At 36.6% G+C, this 21,512-nt stretch overlaps 1 protein-coding gene across 13 annotated transcripts in view; it reads left to right on the forward strand.

Moving 5' to 3' along the window:
• The window catches only part of ncam1b (neural cell adhesion molecule 1b), a 110,717-nt gene that overhangs the window by 75,353 nt on the left and 13,852 nt on the right, over positions 1 to 21,512 (forward strand). For 5 of the 13 annotated variants that reach the window (XM_027999749.1, XM_027999740.1, XM_027999741.1 and 2 more), the window contains 9 exons: positions 2,751 to 2,780; positions 9,147 to 9,297; positions 11,007 to 11,194; positions 11,542 to 11,638; positions 14,805 to 14,975; positions 15,892 to 16,020; positions 18,972 to 19,004; positions 20,166 to 20,168; positions 21,142 to 21,266. In XM_027999749.1, the coding sequence (XP_027855550.1) occupies positions 2,751 to 2,780; positions 9,147 to 9,297; positions 11,007 to 11,194; positions 11,542 to 11,638; positions 14,805 to 14,975; positions 15,892 to 16,020; positions 18,972 to 19,004; positions 20,166 to 20,168; positions 21,142 to 21,266 (927 nt within the window). Of the gene's footprint in view, positions 1 to 2,750; positions 2,781 to 9,146; positions 9,298 to 11,006; positions 11,195 to 11,541; positions 11,639 to 14,804; positions 14,976 to 15,891; positions 16,021 to 16,370; positions 16,374 to 18,971; positions 19,005 to 20,165; positions 20,169 to 21,141; positions 21,267 to 21,512 lie in introns of all 13 variants that reach the window. The other 8 variants (XM_027999743.1, XM_027999746.1, XM_027999742.1 and 5 more) reach the window with 5 other exon arrangements.

Raw genomic sequence — 21,512 nt, forward strand, 5'->3', positions numbered from 1 at the left:
ATCTGATGAAATAGCTGTTTATCACTCTGCTTGTTGCATCTAAATAATGTTTTTTTTTGTGTGTGTTTGTGTTCCTGCTTTGTAGGGCATCACATCTCATTGACATGCTTAACATTTTCTCGTCAGCATCACCACAGAGCATGCTGTCCGCAAAGGTTTCCGTCTCGTGGAGTTCTTCCAGTGTTGTGATTTTAATTGGATGTAGCATGTTGTCTACACTGGTTCGAAAAGTCTGTGCTGTTTTTGAGACTTTATCCGCCGAGATGTGATATAGCTCTGCAATTTATTGGATGTATGTTAGAGAAGTGCGGAGATGCTGACGATCATGGAATTTTTGCATTCCAAAAAATTGGAAATTTGAAAACAGAAACGTGCAATTGTTCACACGGCTGTAAAAAATGAACTTGGTTGTACATGTGACTAAATTATCTTTTTTGTTAGAAGCACTAGTGCTAAACATTTCATGTCTCTTCCCATGAAAAAAGATGGCTGTTTATCTCTGTACAACAAGCAAAAAGGACAAACTCCAGTTAAATCTCCCACCTGTCGACTCCACCAGCTCCACCTGCAGCTAACGCTAAGTCAGTTACCTTTCAGACAGATGCTTTCAGTTTTCAGAATGGTCTGGTTAAACAGTTTAACGTGTTGCCACTTTGTCAATTTCTTTGAACTAATAGGATTGCAGCGAAATTCTGTCAAAACGTTAATACCCCTCTTTTCTGGCTGAAGTGACTGGAGGCCGTGTATGTTCTTTCAAAAGCAACATCTCTTCTTCTTCCTTCAGAGGAAGGGTCTTAAGAAATGTCTTCCAGACAAATAGCTCTCAGAATCTTGCTAAAAATGATCAGTCTAAATACAGGGTGTTTTACATATTTCTACTGCAGACTGGAGGTTTTCATATTTGTCCATTTGTCAAACAGAAGTATTTAAGTTTGTTAATTGTAATATTTGCCGTTTCAAACGACATGCTTTGTGCATCATAAGAAATTCAATCAGCTGTGAAAAGTTACTCATTAGCCCCATTTTAACATAAATGTACTTCGATTTTATTTCATGAGATAAAAACAAAATTTAATAATTAGACGTACAGTAGGGGTGGGCGACATAGACTTAAAGTTTTATCACAATGTTCAGCGTTTTGTGTTACTATAGTGACAATAAGAACTATTTCTTTGTTCTTTTTTTAAGGTAGTTCTGTAGCTCCCTAAAAAGCACAATATGATTTCTAATATGATTCTTCAGAACACCAGTCACATAAAAAACTGTGATTTGTATCACTAGGCTACCTACATTAAGTGCCTTTAATTATATTTTCACATTTATTGTCATTTATTGACATTCTTGTTGAACAAACAGTAGAGAAAATAGTAAAACCAACAATCCAGACAACATAGACTTTAAGTATAATGAATTTCAATTTATTGTGACAACGATAAATCAAAATTCTTATTTATCCCAATAAATGATAAACGATACGATAAATGCCCACCACTAACATACAAAATCAAAGTAGTTTTGAATATGTGTCATGTTATACCCGTTGGCTTTTTATAGGGCAACACAAGTGTATGTTGCCAATTAGTTGGGCCGTTGGCAGTCCGCCTTATCTCTTAATTTCAATAGTGATGGACAGCGTTGTTAGTTTTCACTCAATTTTCTCAAACTCATAAAAGGAGGGGAATTTTTTTTTTCAACCAGCTGACCGTCAGTGCACAGCAACAGATGGGGCAGGGGCGCCACTACCCTTCTTCCCACACAGCTGGAGAAAACAACAGTCTGGCATTGCCTTGAAAGCTTTAGAAATTATAGGAACAGCTTTACAGATAATGTTGGAGCTTTATAGCTGTTGAAAATATGTAAAATCCGTGCCAGATCTCAAAACAAATGAGCTTCTTGAACAATTGCATTTAATTTCCCAAAGACGTGAGCACGCCAACTAAGCGGTGGTTCTTCAAAGTCGAAGAAAAACCTCTAAAGCAGCGTGGGTTATATTTCATTTTTAATTGTATCATTTACAAACAAAAAGAAAATATTTTGTTTTGCGGCTTAAATACGTGACAAAGGGAGCTGTCATCCTTTTTGTTTTTTGGAGAACAAAGCTTGTTACCAAGGGAGAAAAATGCTACTTGCAGAACTCTTGCAGGCACAGATTTATTTTCTGGAAGACCTTCCAATGAAATTGCCTTTTTTTTTTCAATCCTTCATCGCTTATTGAAAAGCCCAAAAGTGTTGTTCGGTGACTTCAGTGACGAGCTTGCTAACCTGTGTGCCTTGGTGCAGAGAAGAGGCTTTTAACAAATAAAGACAGCAGGACTGGACTAAAATGGATTGCGAGTCGATAATTGCTGTATCTCCTTTACCAAAGAAGACTGTCCTATCTCTGTTGTTGCCTTGTATTGAATCACATCCTCCTAATAAATCAAGGTCCCTCTTATCTGGGGAAAAAAAGGCCTTTCATGATTCCAATAGACCTACCTTGTTTTGGTGTGCGAAGGTCATAAAATTCACTAAATTCTCCAGTTAGAAAATTTCTCACCGTGAAAGAAAAAAGAACAACAACAACAAAAAAAAGACAGCAGCTGCAGGCTTTAACGAAATCAGATATTCAGAGCAGGCACTTTGGATGCAAGGTAAATAATCGGAACATTTAATACTTGTATGCAATGTGCTGCATCCCATTCTTGAGAGGATGAGCATTACCTTCTAAGAATTGCTTTGCCTTCTGTCTGTTGTTTCTCTGTCCTCTGCAGGCATCATGGACTCGGCCTGAGCAGCACAAGGTATTCTAAATGCATGGCTTTTTCCTCCACCCATCCATCATTCACGTCAGGGAAGTCTAATTCAATTCCGAATGGATGCAGATCAAAATTCTTGATCAAATGAGGGTCAACGAGAGTATAAAACGCTGAGAGTGATGCAGTAGAGAAAGTGGTGCTGGTGGAATTCTGTCCGTTTTGGCTTCACTTCTACCAGTTCGACCGCAACATTTTTATCGCAATCGTTGCTTTGGAAAAGTATTTATACACCTTCAATTCACTCACGTTTTGAGTTACAATCACAAACTTTTGTGTATTTTATGCAGACTTAATGTGATAAGCTTACACAGTGTAGGAAATAACTGGGATGCAATAGGAAAAATGTGTTGTTTTTTTTATATATTGCTTAATGCCAAAAGAATTTAAGCAATATAATTTTTTTTTATATTACTTAAAGATTGTGTTTAACAAAATATAATCCCTACCTTGAAACATATTGGTGGCAGTATCATGCTGTGGAGGTTGGGTTTTTTTCCGACAATGAACTTGTTTGGACTTAATGCAACGACGCCTAAAGCTAAAGCTAACAACTGGAGTGTTATCGCAGATATTTGTTAAAAATGTGAAATAAAATTGAAATAAAGTTATAAAATATTTGAACATTTTCCTATTATGACAATTTTGTGCTTCCTGAGATCTATCACATAAAATTACAGTAAAATATAATTAGGTTAGTGGTTTTAACACTACAAAATGTGTGAAAGTTAAAGGGATGTGAATACTTTTGCGAGGCACCTTACATAGTGGTTATTTCTGTTTAAACCTGTGACTTTTTCTTCTCAAACACGAATCCTCAACATGGTTTTGTTCAGATATATCTGATTAATCAAATTTTTTTTGCTAATTTTTTTTTTTTATGTCAGAAATGGCATAATGGCAGACATTCATGATCCAGAGGTAACCTCTCTCCCACATATTTTGCTTTTCATGCAACCGCTCCAAATGTACATCTTCCAAAATTACTGCCATCCTCATGTAGTATGTACTGTAGATCAGACTTTTTTGGGTTGAAAATGTTGAAATGAACAAAGGACCTCCAGTCAATAAAATTAAAATATTGTCTGAAGAAAAGAGCAGCCCTCTGACGCTTGCTTCTCCATCAAATATGTGTTCTCCATATGTGGGAAAATTAGTGAGAAAATCTCCGTCATTTCTGTGCCATCCGCAGCGCTGAGTGAAATGATCAGAACTGCTTCAGATTCGTCTTCTCTTTTCGCTAAGTGCGTCACTGATCCCCTGCTTTATGTGCAATGCTGAGTATTAAAGTTACCACAGTTATTTATAATTTTACTTTGACATCAGTGCTGTACTTTCAGATCATTTTGAGTCCTGAAATAGGATCGCTATTTTTACCTCTACAGATGTTTCAAATGAAGAGAATTTAGTATAGTCTTGGAAATCAAATATGTGTCAATGCTCAGAGTTTGCAAATAATGTCAATATTTTGTCAGGTCAAATGTTAATATTGAATGTAATTTGACAGGTTCAACTTTTAGATATTTACAGTAGCTGCTCACCTCTGATGAGGGAGGGGGTTGCATCCCTCTTCAGGTGTGTGTGAGCAGCGGTTGCCAACAGTGTCAGAACACGTTAGCATCACCGATAGAAAGTTGTGCAAAAAGTGACTCAAATTTTTATTTTTTCCCAATACAAAAGTGATTGACTCATCCTGGCCATCTGGATCCGTAACTAGGCGGTTATTCTAAAACAATAAAACAGGAAACTCTAAAAACCTGAAAAAATTCACCCCCAGTTACATAAGACTAAGAAAACCGATCTCTTTCAGAAACAAATACATATGCCCGACGAATTACACCAGGTTCATTCATATAGAGACATACATTTGTCCACATTAAACATATTTTAGTGAAATCTAAAAAAAGACATCCTGGTGACCTTTTTGCAGCACATGTAGTTTCTAGTCATGAGCTCTCTAGATTTCATTAATGGATGAGGCAATAATAATTTTCACTTTCCAACATAATGATATGCTTTTATAGTTCACCTGCGCTCTGAGTTGATCAGTGTGTGTCTCCCTGCAAGACATCCAATTACAAATCACACGGGAGGGAAGGCTTGGAAGCACTGGGAGAATACTGAGTGTGTTCGTTTAATAAGCCGTGCAGGTGGAAGGTACATTTGTATGCCAGCCTATTTTATATTTGATGAGACATGAGTTTAACTTGTCCTGTATGTAGTGTCAATTTTATGCTCCGAGGTTCCTCAAAGTCGCTCTTTGGTTTGAGAAGGAAAATTATTACTTGTCATACTCTGCTGCCAGTTTGGCTTTATTAGTAAAGGATGCTGAAGTCTGTGTTTTTTCTCCTCCATCTGATTTAGATTAATCTTTTTAAAAAGCTTCTGCTTTTCGTATAACATCTCAAGAAAGTTATATGAAAAGTTAATTTATTCAAGTTGTTAAAAATCAAGCAGTGGAACGTGCACAGTAAAGATTTATTACACACGGTGATGTATTTTATTATTACTGTTAATCTTGATTAATATGGCTTACAGCTCATAAAAAAAAATTCTGTTTAAAAAAAAAAATAGATTAGAATATTGTGTAATTAGTCTTAATTAAATTATTTTTCTTGCGAATATCCCAGAGACTCACAGTGGGCAAAACATCCAAAGAGCAAGACATTTGAAAAAAGATGCAGATTCCAATTAAACAAATATTAATGGAAAATATTATGTACAATGCAAAGTGTTTCTTATATGATTGATGGCTTTTTTGCTTTAAAGTATTATGTATTTTCCAGGCACATTCTGCCACTTTATAGCACAACCAAGCAGATATACGTATGTGTCAAATACAGCTAAAAAATGTCACGTTGTACAAGGTTTTCCCCCAGAAAACTTGCTAAGCCTGGTGGTTGGGCGATAGGGCAGTCATTCGTCCAGCAGCCCATCATGTTTTTGAGTTAAAAAATGTTTAAAGTTGATAGAAAATTTGAAATATCACTTGATAAATATGTATTACTGAAAGACTGGGAGTTTAATGTCTGACTATAAAGCCTAACTACTGTATATCCAACTATAAAGCCTTAAAAAATGCTAACATTTTTTAAAAAAAACTTAAAAATTATCAATGCTTAGCCTGGTGAGGGCACAAGTAAAGCCTGGTGGCCTGCCAGTCTGATAAAACACTGAGGGAAACCCTGTTGTAATTTAATGCTATGAAATTGGGCCTCTGTCTCTTTTAAAAGCTCCTGTTCCTTCTGAACCTTCGCCTTCATTAAGTCATCACAGCATCTCTGCTCTATTAACCCGTTAATGTTTTTCCTAGCGTTGCAGTTAGATGTCGCACATAACACTACAGTTTTGTTCAACCTAAGCCCATACTGCCCCTTTCGCTTTTTTAGCCAGTAGAACCACATAGATTCTGCAACTTTCACTTAACAGCAGACTTGGGGTCACCCAGTCATTAAATTTGGCTAAACACAAGAAATTTATTTGATGAACACATTTTCCATATCATGTTGTTTCTGCTACCAATATGTAAGACATGCAGAAAATATATATATATTTTAAAATCTAAAGCGATTGGCTTATTCCTTGTCTAGACATCTATGTCCATTTAATTAAAATATTGCTCGTTTAGTTTATTTTTGGGACATTAACAAGGAAAAATAAGAACTGTTCAAGTTGTTAATCCTTTCAATAAAAAAGAACAGAAAAGAAAATCATATATTTGTGGCCCATGAGTTCTTTCAATAGCATGATTTTGACCCATATAGCACTAATGATTGGACTCTACACCTTTTACTAACAGTTTTTTCTTCCACTAAACTTTCCATCAATAGTCTTTGTCACAGCACTTTGTGAACAGCCAGCTGCTTTAGTAGTTATTTTTTGTGGCACACCATACTTGTTCAAGGTGTTGATTACCGTCTACTTGACAACAGACAATTTAGAAGATGATTATGTCGAGCATAACGCAGCATTTTTATTAGTCTTTTATTTTTCATGTAATTCCAGAGAGACTGGATGTTGGGTTTTCATGTGCTGTAAGATACAATTATCCAAATTAAAAGAAAAGAAAATATGTCTTACTGTGTGTAATGAATCAGGAGGAGTTTAGCTTTTTCTATCAAAATAACTAAATTAGCTGAGATTTTTCATAATAATCTCATTTACCAAAATGTTGATAAATATATAAAAACGTTCCACATTTTTGGGATCTCTCACACACTTTGCTTCTTTATGAATTACATCAGAGGCTTTAGTGTCCCCAAAAAGAGCCCATCCATACCTAAAGCTTTCTTTTAAGTAGGCGCTAATGCTTAGATGCAGTGTGGCATGTTGTATAAATGCAGCAATCGAAAACAGCACCACAGGGGTCGACTGAGATAGCTATCTGCACAGGGGTCAGAAGAAAAGGGTAGTGTGTGTTATGTAAGTGTCTCCCTGCTCCCGCTACCCTCTGCATAATAAATGCCCTAGACATGCTTTGTGTGTTCAATTTGAATACAAACTAACACTGTTTCTCTTAAATGGCTTCCCAGGCTGGGCCCTAATTCAGTCTGTGTAAAAGCATTCTGCCATTGTTTTGTTTTCAATTTGGATCAAAGCCACGAAGGCAACCGTAAGAGACGCTTAGATATTCAGGTCTAGCACCTTGTTAAAAGAACAGATGCATAATGTTATTGTATAAATGTGTACAGAAAAAAAAAGTCAATTATTTGGTTTTGGTAGATGTGGATCTGATTATGTTGAGGATGTCATGTTTTAATTTGTTTCGTCTTTTAAATGAATAAAGCACTAAAATACTGGTGCAGAAGATAACTGAATATTTCAGAAAAATCTTTCCCATGCGGATACAAGAAGTTAACTTGGCATAGATGTTCAATGGGTCTTGCTTTTTTCAACAATAAAAAAAGCTACTGAAATATTCAAGATGGCTGCCATTTTACAAGATGTTTCATTAGAGATCATGTATTTTGCACTAAATGTACCAATGATTATCACAGATTACTTTTGTTAAATCATGCATAATTTGACCCGTTGATCACTCATGTCTGGTAATAGTTTTTGTAATTTTTTAAGAGGGCCACCATGGTTGTCATGGAAAATACATGTTTGCACTAAAATCACCAAATAGATGAATGTGTTTGGTGTCAAATCCCAGCTTACATATTTTGAACCATAGAAATCATTTATATTTTCTTGATCTGCAGTTATCTTTTTCTTGTGGACAGTTTTCAAAGTGGCCACTGGTTAAAATGAAGAATATATGTTTGTATTACAATCAGCAATAGTTATTGCCAGTCGTGGCCAACAAGTTAGGTTCACTAACCATAATTTCACTAAACAAGAATCTTAGCTCTGCTGCCGCTAAACCGCTAAACACATTTAAAGAATTAGCGGAAGTTAGCGCCAACCAAGACGATTGTCATTTTGTCACACATTGTCTCTGTCTAGTTGATGACTGTGTGACCTGTGTGAGAACAGCAAAGTCCTCAATTGCTGATTTTTCTACATATTATCACTTTAAAGTTGCATGAATAAGAAAACATGATTTGACAAAGTTCATCCAAGTCATGAAAATGGGTAACATTTCATGGCAATAATTGGCTTAAAAAGCTCAAAATGGTGGCCATCTTGAAAAACGGCCATCATCCTGAAATTCAAGTGGCTAATAGGACTTTTTACAGTAATATGTTTCACCACAGCTCTTTGAAAGAAGAAACCTTATAGTCTGGCAGTTTTAGTACCAGATGGTAAAAACAGTCACAACAACATCAGTGCACTTACTGCTGTAACAGACTTCAAATGGATGGTGACTTGATGCATCCCTGAAAACTGAGTAAATGCTAGATGTACACATCGCTGCCTCATAACATATCTGATACTTCACAAATAATGTCAGCAAAGGGGGAAATAAAAGAAAAACTGTTGGAAACGATGATGATGTAACACACAAAAAATAAATATGTCAGCCAATGTGTAAAAGTGCAAGCGTGGAGCACCCTGTCTGCAGCTGTGCATCAGCATGTTTCACAAGTTAGTAGCTGCCATGTGAAAAGCTCTAGATGGTTCTTAATGCTGTCTTCCATCTATTATTTACCAGCTCTCCTGCCTCGTCATCAGCGTCCCCATGTTTCCACGTCTTTATCGAGCGCTGTTCGCCTCCTTCCTCAAGTTAATGTCCACTCTCTTTATTAAAGGCTGGCTTACTTTTCTTTTTCCATTTCAGGTTACAAACATCTTTCTGCAAAATTATTCAACATGACAATGCAATATAGCCATTAATGAAGTCCTATTGTTTTTTTTTTGTTTGTTTTCCCCCTGCCCCCTTATACCAAACCTTTTTCTGCTACCATTTAGAGCCCAGATGGAAATGTAGTAGTAAGGAGCGATGCTCGTGTGTCCTCCCTCACTCTCAAGTATGTCAAGTATACAGATGCCGGTCAGTATCTCTGCACAGCTCGCAGTGCCATCGGAGAGGATGAACAGACCGCTTATCTGGAAGTCCGCTGTGAGTATTGCATTGTCTTAAGCTTATCTGGAAAATAAGTATGGTTCCTGAGGGTTAGGTTTAGGTGAGCCTACAGTCACAATCAGCATGAATATTGTGGATGTTTTGGGCTTTTAATTATTTATTTGAGCCGTTATTTTTCAAATTTGGCATGATTAGACAACAATCAACCCTAAGGGAAAAAAAGTAAAGCATATGAACAAAGAACAAATTATAAACTATTGGGGAACCATCTGTAATTTACACAGGGTCAAAATTCTGCATACTGGCTGACTAGTATGCGAGTACACGTTTCTTAGTATCCAACCCAACCCAAATCCGTAGGCAATGTGTCCCAGCCCAATCCAACCCAACTAATTAACTTTACTTATAGAACTATGCCTAATTTTTTTAATTACGATTTTACTTTTTCTGCTTGCAGACCATTTAGACTTAGACTTAGACTTAGACTGACTTTATTGTCATTTTGCATGCACAGGGTGTATACAGAACGAAATTTCGTTGCATACAGCTCAGGACAATGTTTTGAGCTTTCAATTGTGAGGTTACTCCAGAATAAAATAAAATACAGTATAAAATATGAATATAAAATATAAAGTGCAGGAGTGACAGCAAAATATAAGTTATTTAGCTCTGTACATGTGCAAGGTAGATAAGCAATGTAACCAGTGACCCATTTTTAGCTTGTGATTAACATCTTCCTGTTCCATCTTGTTGTTTGTTGTAACCTCAGGGTGAGTCAAGTTCAAATACTCAAGTGAAAATCATCTGGGATGTGTGATTTGCAGGATCCCATCTCCACTGCTGCTCAAACAGAGCAGGACAGAGCTGTGTGTGCATGCGGTTTACTGTGCTGTTACAATCTGATTAACTTCTGCACCCTACTTGTTGTGTTTATTTCCTCAACAAGTTAAGCTATCTACTCTAGTCCATGGGCAGATTAAAACAACTTCATATTATGCATTATCGTTTGTTTTTTTCTGTGCTGTATGGATTGCAAGCAAGCAAATAACACTGACCCACCCAGCCTGAACTTTTTGTCGCCTGTGAGTCTGGCTCAGGCCATAAATCTAAACTATATTCCTTAGTAAGTTCCACCTTGACTGCAACATTTATAGCTATCTGCAAGTTTCAAGGTGAACATAGAGTTTATTAAAAATGGTTGTTATCCTGGCCCAGGATGACAACTTCGAGTAGGGGCTTCTGTTTTGTTTGGGACCCTCTCCGTTCTTGGTGAACCAGGATACTTGTGTTCTAGCAGCTTCCAGTTATTGATGGACCTAAATCGGAAGAGTTCCTGTTATTTTGAACATCCTGACCCTACACCTTTCATCTAAAAGGTGACAGTTTGGGTCAGATGCGCGATACTTTGACTTTACTGGGTGTTGCAAAAGACTGGGATCCCAAATACTTATAAAAACTGAAACTAGAATGGATAAAGGAAGCCGAGGGGCACACCCCAACTTTAACCCTGTGAAATCTTTTGGAGTATTCTTGAATGGTGTCTCTCTGCACCAAACAAACAAACTAATTTAAATAAATTCTGCTCAGGAATGTGGCGAAATATAAATATTCACACAACAAAATTAAATAAATCATTAAAAGCCCCATAATGAATGTGTATGAACTTCCAACCAGAACTATGCACAAGGTAAAGAATATTTTCAGCTGTTTGAAAGAGTTTTCTGAATCACATTCTTAACTCCTAGATACACCTAAGATCCACGGAACAGTTGCGGTTTACACCTGGGAGGGAAACCCGGTCAACATCAGCTGCGAGGTCAAGGCTTTTCCAACAGATGTGTCAATTGTTTGGCTCAGAGATGGACTGCAGCTTCCAAACTCAAACACCACCAACATCAAAATCTTCAGAACTCCTTTATCCAGCTACCTACAGGTACTGACTTTTAAGTACACTTTGCAATGTAAACATACATAATGTATGCATAAAGTTTTTTCCATGTCGACAGACACATCCCAGACCCCCCATCACCTTGTGTCATCAAGATTTCATGAGCATAGACTAAGAAGTGAGGGGGGTTTTCTTCTAGCCTCATTGTGGGGGGGAAAAAAAATCCTTGAATAATTCAGCAGCATGAAGGCTCACAGCAACAGATGAAAATAGGCTACTCTGATGGACAAACACAAAGGTCACCTTCATGGTGTTTGACACATAAGTTTGTTCGTCTGTTTAGCCATGCTTCCCTTCATATGTTCACTGCTCTATTTTCTTCTCCCCTCCAGATTACACCAGAGTCTGAAAATGATTTTGGAAGCTATAACTGCACCGCCTCAAATGAGATGGGCACCGAGTCCAAGGAGTTCCTGCTCATTCAGGCCGGTCAGTGATGAGGCTGTGATTTAAATCTCATTCTTATTTACAGCATTTGGCCTTGACATGTAATTATATTAGAAATACAACTCAGCAGAGTATGTTGAATATTTCAGTAATAGATGTTAAATATTTACAGGGTGTCCACGCAGCCGTAAAATGTCTTAAAAAGTCTTAAGTGCGTGTGTGTGTATAAAATTAAGACCTTAAAATGTCTTAAATTCATTAAAAATGTAAGTTGGTCTTTAATTTGTTAGTCACAGGTCTTAAATTTTGCCAAGGCAGGACTGTTTAATGTAGTTTAATTTTCTCATGGGACTTTTCTATTAGGCAAAAGTTTAAGTTGCTAGGAAACATCTTCATTGAGTTCTGTGACTCAAGGAGGTTGAGGCTACTGGTAACTAGCTGCTGAACTACCCTTGCTAGCTAGCTAGCTAGCTAGAGTTTTTGCCTCTATCAAATGTATTATCAGTTGGCTGGATGATGTTCGTTTTTGCAAATGGCTGATTTCTACTGCCAACCAGTTCGAGTTAAGGTGATGAAGCAAAACGTTTAAGCTTGGCACTATGGGGGTTAAAGCTGTAGAGAGCAAACTCTGCAGTGTGAGAAGCACAAAGCTGAGTGCTTAGGTTTTGTTAAGTCTTACATTTGACTTGCTGAAATGTGCAGAAACGATTCAATACCATTATAGCAGAGGTAAACTTAAGGACACATTCACACTATCCCTATTAATCAAGCTAGTTAGCCCACAAATCTAGGTCTTGGACTGGTTGCTGTAAACTCTGTTGCGGTTTGAATGCATATGTGAGCGCTAAGCAGACCGGAGACCACTCCAAAAGCATGAAGCAGCCTATAGCGTCATCCTGTGTAAATGCAACCAAAACAAACGTCCAATGGCTTGTGGTCTTTCACCAAAGACAAAGAGAAATCCTACACCCGCTAAAATTTGACGGCACTTCATTTTTGTCTACATTTCATGAAGAAGGAAGTTCCACTCAATGTGCTCTTCAGATGTTTTTGCGTTGTTTCTTTCAGTGGCCTCCAGAGGCGAGAGGGTGAACAGGTTTTTCATAGGGTTTGGTTGGTTTGACACAATGCAGTGGAAAAACAAACCGAACCAGCTGAAAATATAACAAATGTTGCAATTTTGGTCCAAAATCAAACAGAGTCTACCGGACTATCAGGTGTGAAAACAACCTAAAACACAGAGTAGCGCTTTAGATGTTGTCTTGCTCTGGGCTGTAAAACAGATTTTACACTCCTTTTAAAATGTATTTGGCAGTAACAGCCAGCATGCGATTACACAAAGCAGCAGTGTTTGTTTAGATAGAAGATAAATTTAGATAAAAAGACATCAGCTCAACTACCAGCAACGGTTATCTGTGTCTTGTATCAAAGCCCTCGGTGCAGTGTAAAATAAAACTTTGCTGTGTTTTTACTTTGCATCTGCGTAATTCAACTGAATGCTTTGTTGAGAAAAGTACAAGTTAATAATGTTACACCTTCATACGAATGCATCCGTCTTCATAAGACGAGAGGAAAAGAGAAAATACAGGTTTTAAGCCGCCATCTGAAGTGACTAGAGAAAAAAAGGAGCATTTTTCACTTCAGGCAGAAACCTGTGCAACCACAGTAATTACAGTATTCCTTTTTACTTCCCAGATCAAAGTGATGCAGGACAGCATGGAGCTCGCTTTAGAGTGTAGGAGTCCCGCAAAGCCACCAGAACTCGGATATTACTGTTTCAATTAGTTAAACACTTTTAACAATGTAATTTTCCCCAAAATGGATCGTGAAGTGGGTGGCGAACGATAATTTTTTTATTCTGGTAAATTTAACAAAGGATGATTGAAAGTCAGAATGCATTTTCAGCTCCTCCTACCCCTCACAGCCTAGATGGTTTTTATAGAAAGGGTAAATTAAATCTTTATTTTACTAGTACCAGTATGTTCCTGCACACTTACTGTTCATAGTTTAAATGTTTTCATATTTCTGAAACACAGAATTGTCTGTGAGCTAAAGGGTTTAAGTCCATATACAATTTTAGTTTAAGCTCCTTCAACGGTTTTTAGGTTGGTTTCATGCTTTCTTATTTTTATTGTTTTACAGTTTTGCTTTTATATTTTACATCAAAAGACATGTTTTCATTTTGCTCCCTGGAGCTTCTTTCTCCAGGAACATCTTTTTCTAGAGTACTAGCCTTTCCTTGAGTGAGTGTGTTTTTACAATGCCGTGTCTGACTCTGCTCTTTATGTAAATTAAGCCTGCTTATCAGTCCTATAGCAGTGTTGATGCTTCCAACAGATAAATAATAAATCTACAAGGTGCAGTATGGCCACTATTGCTCAACCCTCCCTGCAAATGAGGTTTATTGTGTAAATACTAGCAGCCGTTTATGATAAAGAACAATTTAAATTTGGATTTAGTGCATATTAATCAACATGTCTAGATTAAAGAGTCATTACAGATTTAGCCATTTGTAATCCAATGGCAGATTTATGGTGAAAAGAAAAAAAGACACACATATACAGACAAACACAAAATATAATTCATTAAAATCTTTTAAAGGTGGTGGTAGCGCAGGTAAACTTACATTTTTTTTAAATTTAATTTGATCTTTTCATTTTTTAAAAATAACTTTTAAATGAAAGTTGTGAATCCTTCATCATGCCTAGATATTTAAACTAAAGCGTCTGTATTGGTGTGGATGTTTGCTCAGCAACACTAATTATTGGATCTAACTTTCTGCTTATTATCTAACTTTGAAAATAACATGCTGACTAAATTTTCTTTTAGCCACTGTCAAAGAGGCACCATTACTGATGACAGTTTCTCTGCTGCCTGTTTGTTTTTTGCTTATAAAATTACTGTCATCTGCATGTGGCAGAACATTAACCTGAAGTCAATTTGTGCACAAATGAGCAAATCTTCAGGAATCAAAGAATGCTTTTTAAATGTAGCTGTACTTAATGAACATACAGTGTTTGCAGTAAGAGTCATAGCTTTAAACCTATAAATCACTAATTAATTCACTTGTGCATCTACTATGTATTATGAGATGCATGAAAGAGTTCAATGTGTCACTGTAAAAGGAACAAGCGGCCATAAGAATCTTTTTTTTGTGAAATTTTAAAGTGTCTGTAGTTGAACTGACTTATTTTTTTTTATTTCACAGAGGTTCCGTCATCGTTGGTCATAGACGAAGTGAGGCCTTTCTCCACCACCGCTCTGATCCAGTTTGGAGAGCCTGAATCTACTGGAGGCGTTCCCATTCTCAAGTACAGAGCTGAGTGGAGGATGCAGGGCAGGAGCAGCTGGACGCAGAAAGTCTACGAGGTCCAAGACGGTAAACGCACATATAAAAACTAAACAGCTGGTATTAGCAGTTGTGGAATAAAACATATAGTTATTTTTCAATGAATGTTAGATAAAACCTTTTTCTTATTATTTTGGCCGGAATTGATATGAAATGTCAGAAATATCAGTGCAAATGTAAAAATCAATATTCATACATTGCTTTGTATATAGATGCTAGATAAATTTTAATAAAGTAGGAAGATTTTATGGTAATGCTCAACTGCCACTAACTGAAAAACGCTGTTACTTGGGCCAAAATTACCATTAATTACAGTTAAAAATAAATATTTAAATCAAATAAATTCAAATAAAACTGTAAATAGGTTTGGTACATGAAACTGGCATAAGTTAATGAAGAACACTTCTTTATTTAAATGTTTACAAAATGTTTAAAATACACACATTTTTGAATGTTGGTCAATGATTATGTATTGTACTTGTACATTTAAAACCATCTATTATTATTTCTGTATAGTTTTAAATTACTTACATTTTTATGGCTTATGGAATTATAAAACTGTATGCATTTATATGAAAAAATTAAATTATTCATTACTGTTGTAATTAGACTATCGAGTTAGTAATTAATTATTAGACTAATTGTTTCTTTGTTGGATCATGGCACACTTGGCCATCAATAGAAACAGTGACGTTGACAAAATAATTGAACATGGCTGCTGTTCTTGTCTTCCTGTATGCCGAGTTTTGGTACATCTCTAAATGGATTAATCAGTTGTCTAAACATTGTTTGGGCGAAATGAGAATCCTGCTAATCAGCGTTTGTGTGTTCGCCGATTAATTATGCATGTATTGTTGGAACGGGAGGGAATTTGTTCATTGTTCTGCTCATCAAAACGATCAAGGTGCTCTCAACAGAAACTGTGCCGTCTCTGATATTGTAACAGACTTCGTCAACGAGGTGACGATAACGGGCCTGAAACCGGAGAGCCGCTATGAGGTGAAGCTGTCGGCCATTAATGGCAAGGGCGAAGGAGAGAGCAGCCCCACGGAGCTGTTCAAGACCGAGCCTGTCCGTAAGTGCACAGTTGACAGCGCAGTGTGAAGCTTTTATCCTCCTCTTCATTTCGTTCATCACAAACATATTACCTGCAGAGGATTTCTATAAACACATTATCGGCTGGTTGCCTGAGATGTTTGGACAGTTTCACAAAAACAGAGTGATTTCAGTCCTTTCTTCTGACCGATTTTGCTTCTCTATGGGGGAATGTTTGAATTCATGAAGCAGTTATTTTAAAAGCCATCTACAGATATTTTTTTTACTCTTATAATTACATGCCCATTTTGTTACAAAGTATAGTTGGTTATAGATGTAATTTTTACAGCACTCTCATGTTAATTATGTTGTAATTTACTGAAAAAATAGAAGGTTTAATTTCATTCTCCCTAATTGCATTGAGAAATTACATGATATGGATAAGAATGAGTATTTTGCCATCACAACGGCTCTTACTAATCAGGACAAGGTGTACTAAAGTCAAACATTATGTTTTAGTGTCTCAGTTCAAAAAGTAAAACTCCTAATTTATAGAATTATCACACACAGTAATATATTTCAAATGTGTATTTGTAGTTATTAGAATGACTACAAATGCAACCTGTGGCTCTTTGGACCTTCCACAGTGGCTCTCAATAACTTTGGTTGAAAATTAAATGGCAGGTCTTTAAATATAAACTATGGTAGATTTTTACCTAAAATTATAATTTGTGAGACATTTGTGGCTCCAAATAAATTTTATTTGGCTGGCCTGAGAGGAATAATGGCTTTTTAGGATGAAAGGTCTCAGACTCCTGGGATAGAACAATAAAAAAGTGTTTTTTAATTCTGACTATTTATTTTTTAGCCAACATATTAATGAGAAATACTGCTGATTTCATGCTTGTCCAGCAGTCAGTCAACAACACCCTCCACAGAAAAGATGAGCTACAAACGCTCCTTGCTAAAGAAGCTGGCCTGTCCACACTACTAAAAGTGCCAGTACCAATATTCCCTTTGGGAACCGATGAAGTATCAGAGACAACACAACAGTCAACAGATGCAACAATGAGAGCAGCTTGGGCTTCTTTAGCACCTCAGATGTTCAACAGGCTGATCCGCTCCACCTTGCTTTGATGCAGTAATTCATGCAAAAAGTGCCCTGACTGCATTTCAAGTGCACACACTGGACTACACGCGCACATACTTAAATGGGCAGTACTGTGTTTTTTTTCTATGCACATAGTGCCATTTTATAGCACAAATCAAGTAACTATCTTAACTAGGGCTGTAGTGATACACTAATCTCACGATACACGATATTCTGCTTACAATACAATATATATCATGATATTCAGCAAACGGTACGATTCCATACATTTTTAAGATTTTCTGAAAGATTTTAGAGGGACAGAGTGTTTTTAGTGACATTTTGTGACCGTTCCATAGACTTGGATTAAGTTAATTGAACTGATGGCGTAGTACTGGTTTAATAAATGCTTTTATTATACATTTGTTATATATTTGCTTTGTTTAAATGTTAATTGTGTGACTTTGTGCATTTAGTTATGCAGAAAATGAATCTTTTTGTCTTATTCATGTTTATTAGATAATGTAATTTATTTAATTTTATTATTTAATTAATTGCAACTGCTTGTTTCGTTGCATGTCATTTTTACTGTACACGTGCAAATTGGAACACAAAGAATTTGAGTAGGATTTAACGTATCGATACTCGCAGCTACATATCAAATTGAACTTAAAATAAACTTTTCTTAGGGTTAGGGCTAGGGTGTTAGCTAATTGCTGCTGGCTAGTCTGAAGGAGCTGAATGGAGGAGTAGAGGTAGAGGGTTACTCTCTCAGGTGGTACTGCAGCTCTGATGTGGAGCTGTGGCTGGAAGGCGTTTTGCACAGCTGAGTGGTTGCCAAGGGCAATTAAAGGATTTCTCAAACATGCATGAAGAGAAAAAAAACTGAGGGACTAACATTATGTCGTGACGCAATACTCGAAAAAGTCGATTTTACATAATACTGCCCCTTTAGGGAATAAACAGTAAAAATTAATTATAAATGTTTGTTTTCAATAATTATTTGCCATAATCATCAAAATAAAGAGAAATAAAAAAATCTTGAAAAAGATTCTGTAAAACTATTACAGTGTGTAATAAATGCTTGATATGAGTTTCATTTTATGAATTGAAGAAATTAACTTACGTAAAATTTCAATATATTGATTTGGACCAGTACCGCCTCTGAATCCTGTGATCAGAGTTGGATCTTTGGAGCCTCTTCACTTGTTTGAGACTTTTAGGTCGACTGTGTCACGGCTGATGCTGTAGGTGCTGCGACTAGAGTCCGCAAAAATGGTTTGAAATGTAACAAATATGAAAAGTAATCCAGTGCTAATGTATTTTTCAACTCAAATTTGCATTGTGTAACCAGCAATCCACTTATCTGATCACTATCTTTTCATAATGCACTGAATCCTGATCTCATGGTTTAGTGTTTAGTGCCCTCTGTTGGTTGTCTGTTTATAAAGCAGAGCCTCCCATGATGACTTCATGTCTTCTCTTTACATTTCTATTTTTTAACGACTAATTTTTGTATCCATTGTTCATTTTCCTCTGTTGTCTCTCAGCCCCCATTAAGAAGAGTAAGTGATTCATCTGTTGTAGGTATAGGTTTAGTTTTAGCACTAGTTAATGTTAATTGACAAGCTTAAAGATGTAGCAATAAGGTGAAACACTTTTTCTTGTTTTAGCCTTAATTGCAGTCTCTGCAAATTTGAACCACTGTTTTTAAAAAAAATGTAATAATTGTAACTCTTCTTAAAAGTAATCATTTTCTTTGTTTTATAAACAATAGCTCTTGCACAGCGCCAGAAATTAGACTTCCCAAATTCTTCATTCAAGAGATTTTTTAATCGAGGTTCAGATGGTCATTTGTGTAGAAAACTGATTTTGATTGTTCTCTTGTCTTACGTCTCTAGACGACCTTTTTCATTTTTTCACAGACGGAACAGGTTTGTTCTGTAGCGGCGATAATAGAAGCCCTTAGTGCTGTAGCCGTTTTCGTCTTACGGGATAACCTAGTCACCCCCGCTGATTAGAAACTTTTCTAGTAACGTGAAAGCATTGCAAATCCTGATAAGTTCCTCCTGCATTCATGACCTCACATGCCCTGATTTCCACTGCAAACTCCTCTGTGAACAGATTTTATTACATTGTTATTTCACTTTCATCCCATAAGTTTCAATCTGATACACACAAATATGAATAATAATGTAATTCTGGGTTTGGAGCTTGTAAAAAAAAGTAATTGGCTTAGTGACACTGTGATGAATTAACAGGAAATCTCCGTATTTCAAAAGCCGTAAAATTTTATGCCTCTGGTTTCAGCTACTTTGGGGAATATTTGCATTTGGATTAAACCCATCAGCATTGATTAATCAGTTGCCTTCTGAAGGATTAATTTTGCCTAAATCAGGATGTAAAGTTGTTTGATGTCTCTTGCACTTCTCGCATTGAGAAGCCAAACAGAGGAATTAAAGTGCCTTTTAACACTGTGTTTATAGCTTTGCTATGATTTAGTCTCTTTTTAGTTCGTCCTTAGGGTCACTTTAGTTTTTCTCTCCTCTACCCTTGCCTCTGTTTTGAGCAACGTCCCAGACGTTGCTCAAAACCTGGGACCTGTAAAGGTGTAAAGGTCCCAGACCTTTTCAGAACTTTTTTAGCATTTTGACATGTTACAAACACACATTTTGATGGATTTTACTGGAATTTCATGTGACAAATCAACACAAAGCAGCACATTATTCTAAAGGGAAGGAAAGATGAAGGGTTTCTTAACATATGAACAAATAAAAACACACCAAAAATTATTTATATTAAGCAGCCTTGCGTCTATGCGTTGTGGAAAGTACCTTTTGCTGCAACTGCAATTTTTTTAGTCTTATTGCAACTAGCTTATTAATCCTTGATTTGATTGTTATTCTCTAATTTGTGTTCATCAGTCATAAAATTCCCAAAAAATAAATCGAAGTGTGTGGTTACAATGTGAGAAATGTTGAAAAAGTGAAAGGGGTTTGAATTTGTCCTTTAATTATGTCTTTTTACTGTTTCAATCACTCGTTCCATGTGCCTGTTTGACTTGCATGTCGCTGATGGTTCCTTCATCCATGCAGAAGGTAACTTTGTGTTGAATTTCCTTGGACGAAGAAGATTCTTAACTTCAGCTGATGAATACGACAATTAAACACCACATTATATGCTTCTGTGTACGCATGTAATACATTAATCAGTCATGTCGGTATCCTGAATGGGGGAAAAAAAATGAAGGAAAACCAGAGCTGGTCATGGCGCTGTAGAAGTATTGATGGTCTGCCACATGACGGATGTTGGCTGTTTATCGGTTGGATGTGTTACAGTAAATCAAGTGTGTAATGAAACTTGTTTGTTATAATTACAAAAGAATCATTGGTCGTTTCTTGCTACCATTTATTCCTGTCGACATCCCTTAGCTTCTGGTTTTCGTTCAAATATTTGAGTATTTTTACGTTTAATTTGCCTAATTGGCAATTAACGCTCTAAAAATCAACGCCTTGCAGTGAGATCTACTAACTTGACTGAATTGAGTTTTGGAGGCAATAAAATGACATCTCTAAAGACATATCTATGCAAAATGCTTCCTGTTTAATAGTATCAAGTTGTACAAAATTGTTTGGGTTGCAGTTATTGATTTTTTTCCTAAATACTAAACTGGTGTAGTAATTAGGGTGTAGCTTATGAAATGTAAGATGATAGGATTAGTTACATACTGCAGCTTTAAGGAAGTGAATATTTCATCCCAGCTGGTCCCTTAGCATTCTTCATGCCAGCTGAATCTCACTCAGCAACAGCAGCAGTAGCTCAGATGAATCAAGTAAGCATGTGGTTGTTTGTCATTTGCCAATTAGTGCAACCTGACAGCATCTTTGGACAAGCCACTAAAGGTCAACTGAATAAAAGAGGACCAGAGCAGGAAGAGTGGCTAGTTTTAAACTTTGAATTTAACGGTCAGCTAACAATTGCCCCGACTTTGCTTACAATCAAACTTCAAACGATATGGCTTTGAATTATTGAATTTTGAAATAATTTTGTGTTGCTCTTGTGTACCTTTAGGAAATCCTAATCCTCCTAAGCTTGAAGGGTCAGTGGAGCCTAAAGGCAACTCCCTCAAAGTCAGCTGGCTTAAGCAGGATGATGGCGGATCTCCCATCCTGCATTATCTTATACGCTATAAACCCGTGAGTTAACAATTTATTCATGTTGAGTGTAAAAAATACCCTCACTTTGGGCTCCAGTGTGCATCCCTGGGGAAAATACATTTCCAGCATAATTATGATTTTAAGCAAATATCCATCCACCCCACCTCTCTTACAGCATCTCCAGGTTAATATAAAATTCCGCTTTCTATTCCATCAACAGCTTTTCTCTTGTTCTTCTAAAGTTTACGCTTTGCTGCCTTGAAAGCATGTTGTTCATGTCGATCT

This window comes from Xiphophorus couchianus, chromosome 18, assembly GCF_001444195.1.
Source record: "Xiphophorus couchianus chromosome 18, X_couchianus-1.0, whole genome shotgun sequence".
Classification (NCBI taxonomy): domain Eukaryota; kingdom Metazoa; phylum Chordata; class Actinopteri; order Cyprinodontiformes; family Poeciliidae; genus Xiphophorus; species Xiphophorus couchianus.